Source organism: Mastomys coucha, unplaced genomic scaffold (assembly GCF_008632895.1).
Source record: "Mastomys coucha isolate ucsf_1 unplaced genomic scaffold, UCSF_Mcou_1 pScaffold14, whole genome shotgun sequence".
NCBI lineage: Eukaryota > Metazoa > Chordata > Mammalia > Rodentia > Muridae > Mastomys > Mastomys coucha.
The window spans coordinates 26,800,866-26,821,956 of record NW_022196896.1 but is presented as its reverse complement, the minus strand read 5'-3'; the positions used below and the strand labels follow the sequence as shown (position 1 = coordinate 26,821,956).

Sequence of the window (21,091 nt, the reverse complement as noted above, 5' to 3'; positions counted from 1 at the left end):
CCGAAAAAATGATTAAAGAGTCTAAGAATAGTCTGGAAACTAAAAACTCCATAGCAGTGTTTCACAGACTCAGTATATAGTGTGGAAACCTAAAAACAAACCTAGTAATTATATGCACATGCATGTGCATGCTCACACAGAGAGAGAGAGAGAGAGAGAGAGAGAGAGAGAGAGAGAGAAGAGAGAGAGAGAGAGAGAGAGGGAGGGAGAGGGAGAGAGAGAAGAGAAAATTGGAGTAATAGCCTTATTGAATTATTGTCTTAGATATACTTTAGAAGGAAAGTTTTAACCGTAGGAAACGTTGGGGTAGGAGTCTAATGGCTTGGCTCCTGGTTATCTTTCTGGCTTGCTTGTGACCTCCACCCTTCTGTGTTGGTTTGTCAGTCTGTTTTCTCACCTGTAAGTGACCACTAGAGCCTTTTTGGCAAAAGGAATTTTCTTCCCTCATATCTAAGGCTGGTAACAAAACCAGCAACACTTGCCCTGGGGTAATCATGAAGACAGGGGCCCACATCCTTTGTGCTCCCTGTCTTTTGCCTTTACACTATCTAGTCTGTTGAAGGCTTGTAAGCCATAGGCAATGGGACCTCTGTCTTGTTTCCTGTTTACTGATAACTCACAACAGATAATTGCTGTGGTCAAAATGAGCAGAGACGAAGGCTGGCAGGAAGCATGGTGCTGGGAAAGAAGGCTCCAAATCCACAAGTCATCCTTAGAGCTGTGGAGCTAGAAATACAGAGTGGCAGCACAAGGTACTCATGTTCATTTCCCAGAGGGACAGGATGGAGACAAACCACAGGAGGATGCCGCTCCTGAATGTCACTACAGTGAGGGGAAAAGAAAAGGGGGGCAGCACAGATGTTTTGAAGGTGATTGGTTTGGTATTAGACATTAAGAGATGAGGGTGTCATCTCTGGATAACAGTAATGTGAGAAGGACATGCGTCCCAAAGATGAAGGAGCATGAACAGAGAGATCTTTTTGTCCTAGTGGGGTAAATATCTGCTAAGTATTATTTAAAACTTCTGTTCCTCTCTCCTTTCTCAGCCTGGTGTTGGTGAATGACAAATAATCATCTAAATCCCAGAAAGAGCGAGGAAGGAGCTAGGGATCCTTCTGGTCCCCGACAGGCCATGGGTTGGCAATCATGAACTAAGTAGCTTTAAGGGACATAAAATGGGTTGGGGTAGAGCCTGAATCCCCGGAGATCAAGAGCAAACCAGCCACTCTCAATATCCTAGCAGTTAGGAGTACCGAAGATACAGGAGCAGCATGATCGTGGGCCTCAGTTTCTCTGTCTGTAAAATAGAGACAATGCAGCCCTTGTCTCAGGCTTGTAATGAAGATTATGTGAAACTGTTTGCAAAGGCCATAGAGCTGGGCCTGACACTGCGCATGTCCAGGATGAGAGTCATGCCTCGACCTTAAGGAAGTCAGAGTAATGGGAAGGGGAGAGGGGACCAAACTGTCTCTCCTCAGGCCTGCATGGTCCCAAAGAAGACAAGGGGGGCAGGGCACATAGAACCCACAGAGACACAGCCACCTCAGATCAAACCAGGAAAGGAAGAACCATGCCTCCCTGGTCTATCCCTGGCTGTATACCTCCTGGCTGAATGGCCTCGGAAAGCTCAGTTATCTCTGAGCCTCTTGTTACCCCTCTTTTTAAAATCCATTAAAGTGGAATAATTTACAGGAGGACGTTTACAGTTGGTGTGTGAGTACCCTGTAAAGACTCTGGATAACTTCTATCTAGAGCACAGTACGAGAGAAGCAACTCTTCCCCGCCAAATCTTGCAAAGTCCCAGGCTCTGGGAACCGCGGGGCGGTGGGCGGGGAAGACACTGGGAATCTGGGGACAGATAAAGGAAACTCGTGATGGGGCGAGGCTGAGCTGAAGAGAAACAGATTGGGGTAGAGCTGCGCAGGGAGGGGTCTGGTGGAAGGGGGAGAGAAAGGGTGGGGATCGGAGAGTTGGGAGGCCACAACCTAAAAAAGAAAAGCAGACTTGGGGGACGGGGCGGGGGTGAGGAGAGGTATCGAATCTAATCGGAATGGGAAGGAACTTGGGGGAAGGAGGAATTCCTGAAAACAAGAGGAAAGAGGAAAAAGGAAGTTTGGGTGCAGAAGAGAGAGTCAAGCCCCTGAGGGGCCAGAGAAGTGTGGGATCCCACGAAAGAGAAATGAAGCAGCTGGAGCCAGCGCCAGAGATTGAGGTCTGTGAGAGGAGAGCCTGGGGCCTGCAGGGGAGCGCCGCAGCTCTGAGCATGGGTCCAAACTCTGGAGACTGGTGGCCTTTGCCTGACCTCGAAGGTCGGGAATAGACGCGCGGGGCTTTGTGGAAAGCGGCATCCTACCAAGAGAGTGGGGCTGTGAAGGACTGGTCCCTGCGCCTGGCTTCCCGGGCTCAGGCTAGAAACTTGCGGGAGGTGAGGGGGTGCTGACCGCCCGCTAGGAGGGTAGGGTAGCGAAGAGAGAGTATCACTACCGGGAGCCAGGGCGCAGCCTGCGGCAGCAGCACCCGCTCCGAGCCAGCCGCCGCCGCCGCCGCCCCCGCTCCCCGGGTCCCTGGACAGTCCGCCAGCCGACTCCTAGGAAAGTTCGGGCAGCTGGCGGGGACTGACGGTCAGTCCGCAGCGCAGGCGGCGGAGGGTTGGGGTCCCCGTCCTTGCCAACCCGCCCCCCGGTGCTGTCTGCGGGCTCGGCTCCCCAGCCCTTGGACGGCGGCGCTCGGGACCCCGCGGGGCGCTCCCAGTTCTCAGCTCGCACGCGTCCCGCGGGGGCGCTGCGCCTCGCCACCACCCCAGCCCACCGCCGCCCTCCACTCCACACCTCCTGCCGGCACTACCCGCCTCCCTCCCCATCCCCGCAGCGCCGCTCTCCCCTCCTGTCCCCACCTCCCGGCGAGGGGCGGGAGGGGGCGTGGCAGGGCCTGGATTTGTGTAGCTGCTACCCGGCTCCCCGCACTCGGAGTCTGCAGGAGGAACGAGGCCCCCGCCGCTGTCCAGCCGCTCCGAGCCTTTCGCGCCCGGCGCAGCCGCCGCTGTCGCCGCCGCCTCTCCGAGGAACTCAGCCACTCGCTCGCCATGGACACTCCTAGAGTCCTTCTCTGGGCGATCTTCCTCATCAGTTTCCTCTGGGATTTGCCGGGTTTCCAGCAGGCATCCATCTCCTCGTCCTCCTCCACCGAATTGGACTCCACCAAAGACTTGGGGAACCGCAAAGAAGGGAAGATGCAGCGGACTCCACAAGAGAGTGCCGACGGCCGGACGCTTCAGGAACACCGGCAGCGGCAGAACGAGCTCCGGCGGTGGCCGCCTGGACAATCTCAGGGGCAGGAGCCGCCGGGCAGGGGGCCGCGCGTGGTGCCTCACGAGTACATGCTGTCAATCTACAGGACTTACTCCATTGCCGAGAAGCTGGGCATCAATGCCAGCTTTTTCCAGTCTTCCAAGTCGGCCAATACGATCACTAGTTTTGTAGACAGAGGACTGGGTAAGTGGCAAAGAAAGCGCTCGCTCGATTCGATTCCTCTCGGGTTGGAGCTCCTCAGCCCAGAGCGCTGGCCCGGCTCTGGCAGGAGGCTGCTTTTGTGAATTCCCTTCGCATTCTGGGCACCTCCCATTTTTTTCTTTTCTCAAGCCCCAAATTCTGAGTGCAGCTGCAGCTTTTGCTCCAGTCTGCAATCCTCCCCTATTTTCTTACATTACTTCTTCTCTTTTTCCTTCCTGTTTTTTCTCTCTTGCCGAAAGCATCGCGGCGGTCACTGATCTGGTAGCTAGCAGTGGAAGCGTAGAGGAAGAGAAGTGGCGAGCAAATGAAGGGAGACAGAGAAAGCACTGAGAGACCCTGGTTCCGAAGCTTGTGAGGGTCGCGGGCCCTAGAGCATCCGTGAGAGCTTTAGAGAGCCTCCAGTCTCTCAAGGAAAAGCCGGCACAAGGTAGTCAACCAGTCAAGACACGGAGTCTAGGATCAGTGTCAGGCAGTGCCTAGTTCCCCCAGCCCTGTGGGTTCTCTTGGAGTCCTGGGTAGGGTGTGGGGGAACATCAGTCAGGTGGGCACCGTTTCCTCTCACATCTGATAGTTTTCAAGCCACCGTCCACGGGGGTGGGCTGAAACTGGGACTCCTCAAAGCGTGGGGGTGTTGGGGCTTACAGTACTACAGGATGGTACTCATCCAGCTTTCTCAGCCAGACAACCCTTCTACGAGCACCTCGGTGACCCAGCTCTCATCCACTGTGCCAGGCAGGATGCACTGGCATCTTTAGGATTCCGAGCTTCTTCCTCTTGCTATTATTACTGACCCAAAGCATGGGCAGTGTCTCAGGGAAATCTTCAGATATTGGGGAAAGTTCCACCAGCTCCTAGAGAGGAAAAGTAATTCAGAAAAAGCAAGAGAGGAGGAGAGAAATAGGAAAGGATGGTAGACAGAGAAGAAGGCATAGAGAAGGTAAGAGGTGCTTTCCCTATTCCCAGACTTACCTTCAACTCTGTTCCTAGACCCACAGGTTCAGGTTCAGTGAAAAATATCCAGAAATTCAAGAGCCCCTGGGATTGGGCCGAGGGAACTGCTCAGCGACATCTATCTACCTTAGTTGTTCCCTCGAACCTTTTCAGAGTAGGCTAATGTCCCCCTCCCCCACCTGCCCCAAGCCCTAGTCAATCTCCAGCCTCCAGCCTTCTCCAAGCTGCTTTTCTTCGCGGCCAAGGTTCTGGCCCAGCCAGGTATACAGCTACAATCCGAGGTCAGCTGGGTTATGAGCTGCTGAAAGGCCCCGATGGCAAATTAACGCCGCCGTATTTTATGACGATTTTAGGAATAATAAAGTCACCTTTACACAGACACGTGGCTTCTTCGTATTGCTGCTACTAGGTCTTGGACCTGGGCACTCTAATGCAGCGCCAACTTCTTCTTCCTACCACGCTACTGCAATGCAGTTTCTCTCCCAGCAACTTCTCTGGTAACCTCCTAGAATCTCCAGTACTGTCTTCAAAGGAGAGGTGAGGGAAGGTCAGAGCATATGCTTTGAGGGAAGAAATCCTAGAGGCCTAGGCTTGTCAGGCTGTGGGATATGTTTTTCTCATCCTGGGAAGTGGCAGGCTCTCCCATCCTTCCCCAGGCAGACACCCTCATTGGCTCGCTATTCCCTGAGAGTTCCTTGGCACAGAACCAAGGGACAGTGTGGGCTATTCCAAGGCATCTATAGGAGACTTTGGAATTTCAAAAAGCATGAAAAACTGCCTGTCTCTGGGGGCCCCAGACCTCGCCTAGACTCCAGAACCCATCAACCCTTGTTTGTCCTGCAGCACCTACACACCCCGTGCTGGGAGCCCACGGGTTCTTCGAGCAGGAGCAACGAGCACGAGGTGAGCTTTGGGGAAGGAGAAGAACACTGTTCCCTTCCCATGGTCATAAAGCCAGATAGACTGTGGATTCCACCTCAGAAGGTGCTGGGGACAGGGCTGCCAGAGATCCCTAGTCAGAGGAGACCTGGCCTGAGCACCGGACGACCGTGGTTCAAAGGCTCTGTCTCCTCCACGTTCGCCAAGTTCGAAAGAAAACTGTAAGAGGGCAGCTGGGATACTTGGAAGGCTGCGATGCTGGTCTCAAGCCTCGCCTCAGGGGTGTAAAGGGGCTCGGAGGAGGGGGTACAGAGAGGGACTAGAGGGGCGTGCGGAGGAGGGGCTGGATTGCTGGCTACAGCCCCAGCTTGATAAAGGGAAAACCTCACTTTCCCTCTCACTGATTTTGATTTGATGTGTCACCGGCGGTGACCTCGGGTTGGACCTTCCGGGGCTTGCTTAGCATTGGGCCCCTGATTGGAGTGTTTCGACTCAGCGATCTAATTGAGGGTTCATGTCATAACACATCAAACGGTGTCTAGTCTCCCGTGATGGAAGGGACCCACTAACCGCGCATCCTCAGCTGCTGGCGAGGACTTCCGCCCCTCTCGCGCGGGGGGTTCTTAACGTGCCAAACTCTTCAACATCATCCCCTCCCCCAAGCCCTGAGTGGGCAGGCAAGAAAAAAAAAAGGCCAGCCGGGAGCTGAGTCGGTCGTGCTAAGTTGGCGCCTTGCCTAGGGGAGGTTTAAATCACCACAGAGTGGTAGGGTAGGCTGGGAGCTCAGGAGCCAGGGTCCCTCTAGGGGAGGAGCCTCTAAGCCCGTTCACATGCACCAAGACACTCGCAGAGAATTGGTTAAACGTCTTGCTCACACGGGAACTTTAACGTTATACCTGAAGCTGGTGTGTGAGAATGGGAGGGCTGGAATAAGTAAGAGAGCGATAGCTCCATAGAGTCACCAGCAGCCTTCTGTACAGTGCTGCTCCCTGTCCCGCTAGTCTCGAAGGAGGCCTTATTGCAAGCTTTGAAAACGCCCTGAAAGGGGAAATAACAGTAGCCAAGATTGATTGACCTTTTCCTGTGGGCCAAGTACTGTGCTAAAAGCTATGACGACGTGAACGAGATCATTTATTTCACGAGCTACTGTTGCCGCGTTACTTTAAAGGTGAATTAAGAAAGACAGAGAAATTAAGTTGCTCAAGGTTACACAGCTTGTGAGAGGTGAGACTGGAGTATGAGTCTAGACTCTGAATGCATAAATACATATAAATATTATATGTGCGAGTGGGATAAGAACAAGAAGTTTCTAAGAAGTGTGTTGAGATGCAGAAGTTTTAAAAAAAATGTAAAAGTGAGATTTTCTTTATGGCTTGATGTGTTTTTGTGGTACTTAAAGACCTAATTAGTAGTTCTCCCTTTGGATGCAAGGGTCTGAATATGTGCTGTGCCTGGCTTCCTCTTGTATTTATTTAGCAGAGGTACAAACTACTTTATGGATGATCTTTTTAACACGGTTTCATGCTGTGCCTCAATAATTATTTTAGATAAGTAGAGATGAGAAAGTGTGTTTGTGTGTGTTGGTGGGGAGCTGAGATCAGCATGAACCAGGTTAGATATTAAATTACAAAGTTCTGGGACCCTGAACTCCCAGACAAACAAGAGGGGGTGCGGGGAGATTGAGTTTGAGGGAGAGGTCCTGCTTTGCAATTTATGTGGTAAGTGTCAAATAAGGTATACATATATATGTAAAACTTTCAAAGCATCAACGACTAAAGGAACAGATTGAGTCTAAGGGTACTTCTGTGGGTTAGTTTCCCCAGAGACTTTGAAATAAGAATAGTTGTTATTGTTGTGTTGTTGATACAAGCCTGCTTACAGAAAGAAGACAACAAAGAACAGATAACGCCAAAGAAGAGAGGAAAGCATTCTTTGGGGCTGGGTACCCTTAGCATCTGCTAAGTCTGCTCTTTATCTTTAGTTCAGAGATTACAAGGCAGCGGAAGGATGCTAGGGGCAGACGGGTTTTGGAGAGAGGAGGGAGATCTAGTGCTTCTTCCTAGTTTCCTGATGTGAAGTTTGCCTGTTCCATTGTGTTTATGCAGAACAGTGGATTTCTGCCATGGAGTAATCAACAGGGCAGCGCTAGCACTTTTGCCTGTACCCTGTTGTCGTTGGCAAACGGAAAATGAAATATAAGCAGGGAAGTATTTTAATGGGGACGGAGGGAATTCGCAACTGTTAATTATTTGGTGACCTTGTATTCGATTTGTTTGAGTCCCTTATAAAAACACTAATTCATACCAGACGGCCAAGTGAGGAAGCTGGGCAGAAGGTTCCAATCTAGGCTTTATTTCCCCGGAAAGAGAGAACAGCCTTGGAAGGGGCTTGCTAAGTGTGCAAGTGAGTGTGTGCGAGGGGTTCGGGCAGAGGATGGGGCACAGAGCTGGCTTTGTGGTTCAGGCTGAAGGATCTTCCTAGTTGGGTTAATCAGAGGTTCTGGGGAAAGGACAAGGAAGTCTTAAACTCCAAAGTTTGTCCACTCTTCTAGTTGGAATGATTCAGATACATTTAAGGCCATAAACCAATCCCCAAACCCATAGGCTTGTAGAGCAACACCAGTTGCTGCCTTTGTATCTTTAAAGGGCAACAAAAAGGAAAAGGCAAGATGATAAAAAGATCAGGGATCTTGTGTAGTCAGAGTGCAGGTTGCAGGAAGAGTCTTAGCCAGGAAGGCTTATCTGAGGACATCAAAGGTTATCCTCTTCCCTGGATACTCTGGAAATGTGGAGCTTTTGCCCAGGGTGGAATCGCTAGTGGGGGAGGGGAAGGGAAACGTGCTCAAACACCTCTTTAATTTCTGCACATTAAGAAAAACAAAATTCATCCGAGCCACAAATCCTGTACGTTTTTGTGACTTCTCCTTTCCTAAATGAATCAAGATCGAAAGCCATCCCTTCTGAGTTCCCAGAGCATCCGTATCCCTGGATACTCTGGGAACTCGGGTCTTTCATGGAAAGGAACTTGAGAGTAACCTGTTTCCTCCACCTGGAGTGCTACCCCACCTCTTCCATAGTCAGAGGCCTTCTAGGGACTTTGTGTTTGGGGGGGGGCATGATAGAAATGTGCCAGATAAAGGAAGTCTTGCTTCCTGACAGACTATTCTTTACATCAACCTCAGTCAATTCAACCATAGCTCCTAGATGCTTTCAAGAACAATAAAATGTTCAATAACCCCTTTGCTTTTTAACAACCCAGCACCAACTGTGATTTTGTGGAATCAAGGAACACTCCTTTTGGTATAAAACATGGGAGTAAGGACCCATCACAGATCTTTTGACAGCCCCAGTCTAAACTCTGTATGTTTATTTTTAAGTTCAATTTGAGTTAAATTATGTCTTCTGTTTACTGGAATTAGATAGGTCCCCATTACCCTAATGGGTTCCAGGTACACCTTCCGTTTTCAGGTACACACATTGGTACTGCCCCGGGGTGGAGAATTAGGTCCACTTGTCAAGGAGGGACTGCAGGAGCTTATAAAGGACTGCAAGCAGCTTGGTGGAGAGAGAGGCTCTGGCTGTGCAGTTAGAGGCTGGCATGTGGGGCGGGGCAAGGCTTACAGACTAGAGTGGGCTTTGCAGGAGTGGAGAAGGGAGGGCTTCTAGCACTAATTGGTGGCCACTGAGATTGAAGAGAGGGGCATAAGGCAGGACAGGGCAAGAAGATGCAGTGTTCATGTTTTGCACAGAAAGCTTCTAAGGGAGAGGATTGGTCCAGCCGATGAAGCCCACTTTCCAGTAGACTGGAGCTTGGAAGCTCGGTAGGGAAGGAAACGGGGGTTAGGGGGGAGGAAACCTGAAAAAACAAAAAACAAAAAACCAAAACTCCTGATTGTGATCTGCAGCTGACACCTGAAATCTCATTTTGCTACATTGTTGAAAGATAGAGCAAGATGAGTGACTTGGAGAAACCCCTTCTTCAGAGATGGCACCTCACCCATCATACATCAAAGAATATTATGGAGACTTTCAAAGCTGGAGCCTTGGGAAATAGTAATGCAAAAGTCTGCCCGTCATCCAGTACATCTTTGAACCTCTTCCTTCTGCTACTGCAGGGTTAGTTGGGAAGAGGAGCTGCATAAATCATCCACTTATCTTTCTGCTTCTGGGCTGATGAGGTCTGGGTTGAATTGCAGATCCTAGGAGGGCTTTAAGACTCATGCATCCCCATCAGTTAACTCTTACCAAGAGATGTGGTGTCACTTCTGCTCAGCCCTTTGTAGATTCAATCCCTACATTTCTGGAAAAGTCACCTTCAACAAATCAACTTGGTCCTGGTTCTTAGGAAAGACGTGTGACTTGGGTCCCTGTGGCACTGGCTACCCCTACAGCTTGTAGAGGATGGGTAGGACCTAGGAGAGGTGGTTTTGATGGCCTGTATGTGGTTAAGTTAAACTTTAAGCTGCTGTGGTTGGGAGCCCAAGGTGAGACACAGCTGAAAAGACAAATGCCAAGGCAAGTGTCCTTGACCTTGGTTAGTCCCTGTCTCCCTAACAAAGTCAAAGAGATTTTAGGAAATTAGCTCCAAGGTAAATATTTCATCTGTCCAGAAAATCTAGGCTTCCATTTGCTGTACTCAGTACTCAGAGAGAGCTGGCTCTTTTCCTTTGTAGCTGCCTAGAAATTCACAAGACTGAATTTGGAGCTATCACATGTTGAGGCTGGACCAAGGATCAATAATGTAGTTTCAGTCAGGCGAGAGCAGGCTGCCTTCTGAACTTCACTCTTTTCCACTGAAGCAGAACCTAAGGTACCAGTATTAGTTCTCTTCAGGGTCCAGGCGGGTGATAAGACCCTAACCAAGAAGCCTACAAGACCTAAGTTCATGTGAGAAGGAAGGCATAGATCCTCCATGCAAAGAAATAAATGAAAGAAAGAAAGGAAGAAAGAAAGAAAGAAAGAAAGGAGGAAGGAAATAAAGAAAGGAGCAAAACCAGATAATCCATGAATGGTTCCTAGGTCATTCTTGGGATCGGAAGGGACAAAAAAGCTGAAACATACAGCAAGCTGCGAGTGAAGGCACCAAGAAAGTCAAGAGACTCTGAGAAGTTGGACCAGTTAGTATGTGAGCAGGATGTGTACCCTGACAGAGCCACCAAAGCGATCTTACTACTGATAGATGAAGCCTATCACCAACCATCAGCACTGCGATTCAGGTGTTCCTTTCTATGCCTCGTTCCCTCCACGTAGGAGTAGAGTTTGGTTTGGTTTTCGTTTTTTTTTTCAGGTACAAATAGGAAACATACCCTTCTGTTACTTCCCGTGATTGGTTCTGTGGACAGATCACACCTACAAAACATACCAAAGAGAGGAATTGTAGGTTCCTCAGGGCTGCACTTGCTCAGCCAGGGAGACTTATGGTTTATTGCATAGGATAACATTGCCTTACTGCCTGGTGGGGACTTACAAGAGCAGTTCAGTCTTTAATGACTGGAATCTAATGAGGAAGGCATTCATCATCTGACACTGTGGTGTTGTAAATGAAGTTCAAAGCTATTGCTGCAGAAGCCTTGATTGTCATCAGGACTTAGATGGGTAGGAGCCAGATCTTCTTCTGTTTTCTTTATTTCTGTTGCCCAGCAATGTTTTTCCTCTACTCCTAGAAATCTAGTGGAAATAACTGGACTGTGACTGTTCAAGGAGGCCAAGAAGATGATAGATAAATCTCTCCCTACCAAACTATAGATAACTGTAGTAAGGTTGGCTGCAAGTTGCCCTGAACCACGTAATATACCTTGATTCTGACCTTTACAGTGGTCCTGCCAGATATACAGGTGATTCTCCCACTCTGCATATGAGGCATATGAAGCTGGGAAGTCATGTGATTAAGACACCAAGTCACAGATAAGGATTGGAATAAATGCCATGTCTCAGACTTTAAGTCACCATATTCATCCCACATTGTCAGTAGTAGCTAACATGTGTAAAACATTCTTAACAGCTACATCTCCTATGTGTCCCTGTGAGCTGGCATCACTATCTTCACTTTGTAAAAGAGACACAAGACATATTGTCTTCCAAAAGACATAGTGTTGGCAATCTTTCAGCTAAACTGCTTAGGAAATTGATGACTATTGGAGACCATGTATCTGAGCCATCCCTTCTTTCTAGCATGAGCAGTAAAGAAGAACTAAAATCATCTCGGGTTCAGCTGTACACAGAGATCGAGGGTTGTGTCTAGAGTGATGACACATGTACAGGAGCCAAACTGTTAGCACCAACATTACTGGTAAGCCTCCTGGGCTTTCATTTATAACAATAGCTTTCTCAGAGGTGAATTTTATTTTTATGTACAATATACATTATATAATACTTTCTAGAATAATGGACTTGTGGGCTTGCTGTGACACCTTCATATATGTATCGTTGCATTTTGCTCAACTTTATTCTCCATGTCCTATGTTTCCAAAAGTTGCCCCCCCATCTAGTCACATATATGTTTTCATATATTCCACAACTGTAGAAAGCATGAAATATTGATCTTAGTCTCCTGGCATTATCCTCTCCTGCATATCGTTCTTCCTCACTGCTGGGTTTTTTAAATATGCATTTTTAATTTTTAGCTGACATGGTATTTACATATATTTATGGGGTACAATGTGAAATTCTAACTTATGTATGTACACACACACACACACACACACACACACAATATATAGCCATTAGTTCAATTATATAGGGTAAGGATTTATCTTTTTCCCATCACATAGTAGGTACTACACTGCCATCTGACATTACAACCAATGCTCTGGGTGGTCAATCATGGGCCTGGTGTCAAGCAAGAACATTCAGGGGTGCTGTGTAGGATGCTTCCAAAACGTTTTCTTCATGAAAATTCTTAGCAAGGATGGGCTCAGGACTGCCTGGGAGGTACTGTATTCCAGGGGCACAGTAAATAGTCCAAGCATAGATTGTCCCCACAGGCCTTCACAACCCAATAGGGAGGAGCTTCAGGAGCACACCTGGAATATTCTAACTTGACAGAATCTTGACACTCAGTGGAGTGATGGATCTGAGACCCACCATTGCTCTAGACACATCCATGAAGTCTGAGCTTCAAAGTTTTCCACCTAGTGAAGGAAAAAGTGAGCCATCCTGGGGAGATTGTGTCACAGTCAAGTATTGACCTGATTGAAGACCAAAATCTAAGTAATGGCAGGCTTCCCCTTTCTTTTCTTTCCACTGCACAATCAAGGCCTGTGTAGAGGAGTCCTGAGAGATGGAGCTCTTGGAACTATTTATCTTTTACTGGTTGCAAGATGCCAAGTTAAGTCTTGGTGCTCTAAAGTGTCTTTCCTGGAAATGGCTATAACAGTGGAGCCTAGCTTAACTGCTTGGTGAAGGGATCTGAGAGAGGCCATCAAAGCTCTGAGTTCCATGAGCCTGGCACAAAGACAGTGCCCAGTTAACAACCAAAGCCACTTCTGGGTCCACAATAAGCTAGGGTCAGGAAGGAAGCTTAGTTTCAGAGTTCTGGAGTATCCTTTGCAAAGATGGACCATTGATTGTCTTTGCACCCCACCGCTTAGTCCTACTTAGGGTGTTTGAGTGGGAAATGTCACATATTCTGAGCTTTCTGAGCTGTAGGCTAACTACAGATTCTGTGCTTCCTGACACAGGAGACATGGCTAGGCAGATGAAGGAGGTTGCTAGAGTGTGACAACATCTACTCAGAGAATTTCAATTAATGTAGAGAATGAGACACCAGTCAGTGTATAAAGGGCCTGCAGATCCTTTTGGAATCACATAAACTCTTCTGGTCCCTGGGAAGAAAGACAAATCCAAGCTGAATCCTCAAGAGGGACATCAACTGTATAAGATCCCAGTGATGTCTTGGAAAAACAGTTCTGATCCTTCCCTCTCTGTGAGTTTCAGCTTTTTAGAAATCCTATGAAGGCTGGCTGGCTGGCAACCCCTTAGGTAGGAATAACTACAGGGTACTGATGGAATATGCTGGCTTGTATCCTAAGCTCAGGCTGTCTGAGGACTCCGTGGCCACGTATTTTCCTCTCCAGTTTAGTGTTTGCCTCTAGAGTCCTTCAGCCATTTACTGTGCCCACATAGCCTTGTGCATCTGCCTGTCTAAGAGTGTCTGTTTCCATAATCCCTCTGGATCCTTCTTCTCTAGTTAAACTCTCACCTTAACATATATTCATTCTGACTGAGACTTCTTTCGATCAACATCCTCCTATTTGAAATTTTAAAACCTGTGTACTAAGAGCTCTGGATGATGTAGTCATAGTACAAGGAGAAGGTAGGAGGGTAGGGAGCTCCAGGCCAGTCTAGACTGGATAGGAGACTTTTTCACAGAGAAACAAACAAAAACCAAGACACCTTACACCAGAACAGTCAGCATTTGTATTTTGCCCATATCTCTATTTTGCCAGTTCAAGACATGTAAAGATTTCCTTCAGATATGCCTGTTACGACTCCTCCTCATTTCCTTCTTCCCCTCTTCTCTACTCATCTTCTGGAGAAAAAGGAAAAGCAGAAAATCCATGCAGTTATGGCTTGAAAGGCTTATGAGTCCGATGCTCAAGAGAACTCAGTTGACTGAGGTGAGAGCTATGCTGTAAAACAACGTAGCTTGATGCCAATAGAGGCCTTTCCTGATCAATTACTGATCATTCTCCAATTCAAAGAGCCGAAAGCAGACAAGCAGTTTCAGGACAGCTGTGGGATGACTTATGAGAATGTGCGACATATCAGAAGCCAACAGTGGACATTTATGCAAGGGAGGAGTCGTTTACTGACATCACCCATATTTGCATAAGACTGAGAGAGATGAGGTCTGTACAAGGCAGTGCATAGGGCCAGGGCCAGTTTCCTGGCCACAGGTGACCCATGGCAGCTGGGCCAGGCTTTTGTTTGCCAGGCCAGCGGGTAAAGTGTTTGGAGCAATCTGTAACTACTATTTGGTGGTCTCTACATTCCAGATCTATGGTATGCCTCTGTTTGGCTATGTCTTTGGTGCTTAGGGCTCCAAAGCAGGTTCAAACGTGGGGAATGTGGTCTGGAGGGCACCTATAGAGAGTAGCTACCTTCCTGGGTCCTGTGCTTAGGAGTTAGAGGCTCCGAAGACCTGCTGAGAAGACATGTGGGTGAAATTATAAAAATTATCAGTGTTTCTATGGACTAGAAGGAGCCTAGAAAGATGATGACATGGTCTAGGGGCGGTGCCTTGGATCTTGCCCTGCATCTGGGTGCTTTGTTCTTTTTCTACTTCAGTGACTCTTCTTCCCACAAGATGAGAAATCCGATCCCTTACCTGTGTTGGTGGTCCTCTGAGACTGAGTCCTTGAGCCAACAGAATAAGCATCATTTGGATGTTCCTAGAAAGGCATCCCCCTAAATCTTTGGAATCTGAAATAATTTTCTGTCTCTAACAAGTTCTTATGATGCTAGGTTGTTTTTATTGTTTGTTTAGTATTTGGTGTGTATGGTGTGTGTGTGTGTGTGTGTGTGTCTGTGTCTGTGTTTGTGTGTATTATTAATGGCCACTGTCCTAGTCTGATCTCCAGGTTCCCAGGCTACAGATTTCTGGCTCTTAGCCCAGTTTGATGATCCAGGTAGTTTCTTTATCAGCCTGTCTTCTCAAGAGAGGATGACACTACTCATGTGTATGCTTACCTGGGATGCTGCTGCATGCTGACTGGGTGCCTGTAAGTGTTCAGGTAGGACCCCTACAATCATAAGGTAGACAAGTACAGGAAGAAAAGGGAATGGATGGGGACTGGAGGCCATACCTGCACTCTTTCTCAAGTTCTAGAAAAATAGTATGTGCAGGAGAGTCTTACAAGATCAGTCATCAGATAACTTAAGGTTGAAGAATCTACAAGAGCCTTTCCCTGCAGATGCTTGTCTCAGTTTTCATTCAGATGCGCAGACTATTACCTTCCTCTTTAAAGAAAGAAAGGAAAAGAAAAGAAAAGGAAAGGAAAGGAAGAGGTAGTGCTGGCACCAACTTGGGAGGCAGAGGCAGGCAGATTTCTGTGAGTTCAAGGTCAGTCTGGTCTACAAAGTGAGTTCCAGGACAGCCAAGTGACACGAGGAAACCTGTCTGGAAAAAAAACAAGCAATAAAAACAAAACAAAACAAAACAACAAAAACAACCAAAAAACAAAACAAAAGAATGGAAACAAAAGAATGATATCTCCATGTTGCAAGAGAGATAAGTAAATAGATCATTATTCTTTATATGGACAGAGAACCTGTCCATGTTCTCTGGCCAACAATCAAGTACATGATATTATGAAAACAGAGATGGAAATGATTTGCCAAGGGAGGCCAGGACTTATTCCCAACAAGCTCCACAAATACAGTTTGGTCTGTATCCCCTTCCTTTAGCCCCTTCCCACTCTTGGTTGCCTCTAGAATTCTATATTTGCCCTATAGTGCTGAGGCAAGGGGACTCACTGCTGAACGCTCAGGCATTGGATCTAGGCACATCTAAGTGGTGCCCTTGACCTCATCACTTATTTAGGCAATTTCCCCAAACCCTGGTTTTCCCACCACAGAAATGGGACCAGTACCTACCTACTCTATTGAACTGTGCAATGGAATCAAGGTCAGAACTGTGTCAGCCCTCAGGACCTTTGGCTGGAACAGCACGTGTTGCAGTTTGTCCGTCCCACTCTTTACTGAGGCGAGAGGGAACAAGTGAAGCCAAAGGTGACAGATACACTGATCTGGGTAGTGGCCAACCACCACCTTCAGCCACAGCTTTCTACGAAGGAAAAGAAAGTGTATTGAACTCCCCCTGGGCTGGTTTGAATGTCTTGGCTTCCATAAATCAACTTCCTGCAGCAGTCTCTTCCCTTTTCTCCTCTCCAACCCTTCCCACAGCCCCACCCCAGGTATAGGCATGCGCCTTAGAGGCAGCAGGCCAGTCATTAGCCCAGAGTGCTGACTGGGTGTGGCTGAGGTTCCCGAGCCAGTGTCCGTGGGCTATATGTCCCCAGGCTACATCTGGGCAGGCAGTGAGGGTCGGAATGGACCTGGCCATACTTTTACTATTGAAATCGACCCAAACTTTACTAGCTTCTGGGGAAAGCAGGGGGCTTTGGGGATTTTTGTATTTGCTGGGTTGTAAACATTTTATGGGAAGGCAGCCCAGGAAAATCTGCTTAGCTTTCTGCCTTGCACGTTGAAGTGATGTTGGCTGCACGCACAAATGTGTCAGAAAGAAAGGTCTAATATTCCATTCGTCTTAAAGAATTTGCCTTGGAATTTTTAAAGTCTGCCAGGCTGTATGGTACACAAATGTATTTTTCTCACTTGTAACCAAGAAATGGATCTTTGGAATTCATTGAAAAACAGAATATCAGATTGGGTGGTGGGGAAAAGGGGTGGGGCATGTCCCTGCCTGTGTCTAGGTATCCCTGGCTGAGTTTTTCTCTTTCCAGGAATGCCCATTTCCCATGTAGGGAAGGATCTCAGTAGATAAAAGTACTAAGTTTGTTCATGCCCCTTTCTCCACTTCTGAAAGTTGCATCACTCTTTTATTTGTTGGAAGGAAGGAAGGAAGGAAGGAAGGAAGAAAAATACTGGAAAAGAAAGAAGTGACACAGCAACTCTCCACCCCGTCTGCATCATACTGGGCCTAAAACATCACAGCCACACTGTAGTGGGAGTAGCAATATGATCCTGGACTAGTGGATTTCCAGAATGACTGTTAACTATAAATCCCTTTGGAGTCTGAAGGAAAGGGGTTGGTTCATAATAAGCACCCCAAAGCCTCATGCTGCGTCCTTTCTTAGATATCTATTCAATTAGGCAAGCAGACTCTGACATTGATACTTTCAAGGTCAAATTGAAAATCACATTTCTACAAGTTTCACACCTATTGACCTGTGTGTATTCTAGGTCTCCCAGAGTTCCGGGTCTGTGGTAAGCAAGGATTTGCTGCAGTCTTCGCTTCTCTAAGTTGGTGGAGGGTGTCCCGGTGCTTGGGAAAGGCAGACCTCGTGACAAATATAGACGGGATAATTGTAGATATTTTTAAGTGCCAGGGAATAAGCCAAAGTCCTGCGATAGTGGGCCAGGGAAGCTGTTTTGGATCAAGGTGGTGTGGGATGACCTCTTGGAAGGCGTTAATACTGAGAGCTCCTGGACAGAAGGGCTAGGGAAGCACAGGCTCCTGACCACAAGGGCTTATTAGTGGTTACACAGCCTGCTGACGGGGAGCCCAGGGAGGACGCCTCTTACAAAAGGAGTACAAACTTCTGTCCCAGGCAGCAGCTGAGATTAGGAGAGGGTCTGGTCTGGTCTGGTGCGGTTCCTCATCACACAGTGTATGTATGGTCCAGGCACGAGCCTGGGGGTGGCTGGGCCGCTGAACTAGGCTCCCAGGCTGCCTGCCCCCTCCTTCCCACTTCCTCTTGGGGATAGCCGAAGAGCACCGGGCTGATCTCCCCGTAAGTGAAACTGACTGTAATTATTTTTTATCTCGCAGACGATCTCTCGCACACTCCTCTCCGGAGACAGAAGTATTTGTTTGATGTGTCCACGCTCTCAGACAAAGAAGAACTGGTGGGCGCAGAGCTGAGGCTTTATCGCCAAGCGCCCCCAACACCCCGGGGGCTACCGGCCCGACCGCTGCACTTGCAGCTCTTCCCCTGTTTGTCCCCATTGCTACTGGACGCCAGGACCCTGGATCCTCAGGGACCAACCCAGGCCGGTTGGGAAGTCTTCGACGTTTGGCAGGGCCTGCGCCCTCAGCCGTGGAAGCAGCTGTGCTTGGAGTTGCGGGCAGCCTGGGGTGAGCTGGACTCCTGGGATACGGGGGAGAGCGCAAAGGGTCCCCAGCAGCCACCGTCTCTGGACCTGCGGAGTCTGGGCTTCGGCCGGAGGGTGCGGCCGCCCCAGGAGCGCGCCCTGCTTGTCGTGTTCACCAGATCGCAGCGCAAGAACCTGTTCACTGAGATGCATGAGCAGCTGGGCTCTGCAGAGGCTGCTGGAGCCGAGGGGTCATGGCCAGCGCCGTCGGGCGCCCCAGATGCCGGGTCTTGGCTGCCCTCGCCCGGCCGGCGGCGGCGACGCACCGCCTTCGCCAGCCGTCACGGCAAGCGACACGGCAAGAAGTCCCGGCTGCGCTGCAGCAGAAAGCCTCTGCACGTGAATTTTAAGGAGTTAGGCTGGGACGACTGGATTATCGCGCCCCTAGAGTACGAGGCCTATCACTGCGAGGGCGTGTGCGACTTTCCGCTGCGCTCGCACCTGGAGCCCACCAACCACGCCATCATCCAGACGCTGATGAACTCCATGGACCCGGGCTCCACCCCGCCTAGTTGCTGCGTTCCCACCAAATTGACTCCCATCAGCATCCTGTACATCGACGCGGGCAATAATGTAGTCTACAAGCAGTACGAGGACATGGTGGTGGAGTCCTGTGGCTGTAGGTAGCGGTGCTGTCCCGCCGCCTGGGCCAGGGACCATGGAGTGAGGCCTGAGAGAGGAGCAGGAGCTGGCCTGGAAGAGGCCACAGGTGGGGGACAGCCTGAAAGTAGGAGCACAGTGGGAGAGGAAGCAGCCCAGCCCTCCTGGAACCTTCCAACCCCCAACCCAGAAGCAGCTAAAGGTTTCACACTTTGCCTTGCCACCCTGGAAAGACTAGACAAAAGGATTCTTTCTTTTATTATTATGGCTTTTTTTTTTCTTTTTTCATCTCCTTGGTTTTGATAGGACATGGAAGGAGGGGAGATGCGAATCTGTTCACAGTGTTCTGTGGACTGGGGAGGGGGCCGTGAGAGAAATAACCAATTACTTTTATCCGCATCTCAGATTGGTTGTTTCTACCTGTGTAAGAAATTGAGCTTTGAGTCTTTCCAGTCAAGTCCCAGCTGGCATTCTTGGCCGAACAGGAAGTATTAGGGGAACCGGCCAAAGGAATAGTCGGGAAGGGTCTTGCCCTTAGAGAAGCCCAAGCTGCCTCCTCCTCCCCTCTGTGCATTCCCATGAGTTTATCAGCTCTGTCCTGGCCTCTCCTAGCACAGGGAACTAACTGGGAGTTGCCACGCTGTGGACTCAGATCTCCGGATGCCTTTTCTGTTGCTGGTGGGGGGATAGGATTTGGTATGGATGGAATGACAAGAATTAGTCCGTGTGGAACCCCGTGAAGGATAATGAGAAACCACAAGGCCTACCTCTGACCGGGTGACATTGCAGAGGTGCATTACCCAAGGCTGGGGTAGCCCACCCAAAAGCTCTTGGTCATGGATATTTCTCATTGGTTTCTTTAAACAGAATTTGCCAAAATCCCAGCATCTCTTTCTAAGGCATTATTTTCCCTTAAGTGGTGAGGGGTGGAAACTCTATAATTAAGGTAAGAAGGGAAGAGGAGGAAGAGGAGGAGGAAGAGGAAGAGGAGGAGGGCAAGAGGAGGAGCAGGAGGGGGAGGAGGGGCAGGGGAGGGGGAGGGGAGGGGGAGGAGAAGACCCGAAAGGTGGAAGGCTGCATCAGGAGGGGAGACAATGATGGAGATAAAGGGCCAGGCCTCAAGCAGGGAAGGAGGATGAAAGGGCCAGGAGCCTCTCTGCCTCTGAAGTTTCTTAAAATTTAAGTCCCCTCTCCTTTCTGACATTCCTGAGAGATTACCAGCCAGCAATAGCCCAGGGCTCCCCCTAGAGAATCGTTTTAGATTGTAATTACCAGTTAGGTGGTGTTTTTTAAACCTTAGTAATGAGAAGCTATGAGTCAAGTGTTACATTGAGCTTGGAGTGGAAACTGGGGTACAGGGCATCCGGGAAGGGAAACCAGAGGGAAGCAAGAGACAGAACATGGCAGATACCTGCTCCCAGGGAGTCAAAGTCTTCATCCTTCCCACATGGCAGATACCTGCTCCCAGGGAGTCAGAATCTTCATCCTTCCCACATGGCAGATACCTGCTCCCAGGGAGTCAGTCTTCATCCTTCCCACAGTCTGTACCACGGTTATTATCAAACATCACCCAGACAGAGTCCCTTTGAGAAGTAAGCTTCTTCGTCTTTGTCCATGGAATAGTTTAAACTGAGGACCTTATGTTAGTGATTACAGAATGTTTTGGGTTACCCCAATTGGTTTGTTCTCTCCCCATTGAAATCTGTTTCTTGTCTGGGTCAGAGAACCACAAACTGTCAAGGAAGCAGTTGGAATGCTAATACATGGTAATATAAACTGGTAAGGGAGAAAAGACAAGACTTGGCCGGGAGAAATAACTTAAATGCACATTTGCTTTGGATGCACTGCTGTTCTGTTGAGGCTGTATATATTTGTTTATTTAAGATGACTGAAAGTGCAAAGAGAAAACATGCGATTCATCTTAATGTACAAAACGTTATATGCACTCAAATGTTATAATTTCTAATATTTTTAAAGTTTATATTCGAGTTGTACAAAGTTAAGCATTAATCAGATATTTCATTCTTTCATAATGTTATCATTTTCTTAAATATTATTGCAAAATTTTAAGTGTGTCTAATGGAGAGTTTTTTTTGAAACTGTCTACCTCACTATAATACAGATTTTGACAACACTAAAGTTACCGGAGTAATATTCAAAACATTTTTATAGTATACCTTCTTGGATGATATGGAATCTGGATAATTCTGTCTTATTAAACTCATTTTCCCCTTAATAACTCAGCCTGGTTTATGTGGATCTATAGAAATCATTTTCTCAAGAAATTATTATTCACAGTGTTTTGTTCCAGTACCA

General features: G+C 48.3%; 1 protein-coding gene across 1 annotated transcript; it reads left to right on the top strand.

Annotated features, from left to right (window-relative positions):
* The first annotated feature begins 2,884 nt into the window (after positions 1-2,884).
* On the top strand, positions 2,885-19,835 carry Gdf6 (growth differentiation factor 6). Its single transcript, XM_031366640.1, has 2 exons — positions 2,885-3,491; positions 17,853-19,835. The coding sequence occupies exons 1-2, from the start codon at positions 3,083-3,085 to the stop codon at positions 18,800-18,802; spliced, it is 1,359 nt and encodes a 452-aa protein (XP_031222500.1). The 5' UTR covers positions 2,885-3,082; the 3' UTR covers positions 18,803-19,835.
* The last annotated feature ends 1,256 nt before the right edge of the window (positions 19,836-21,091 follow it).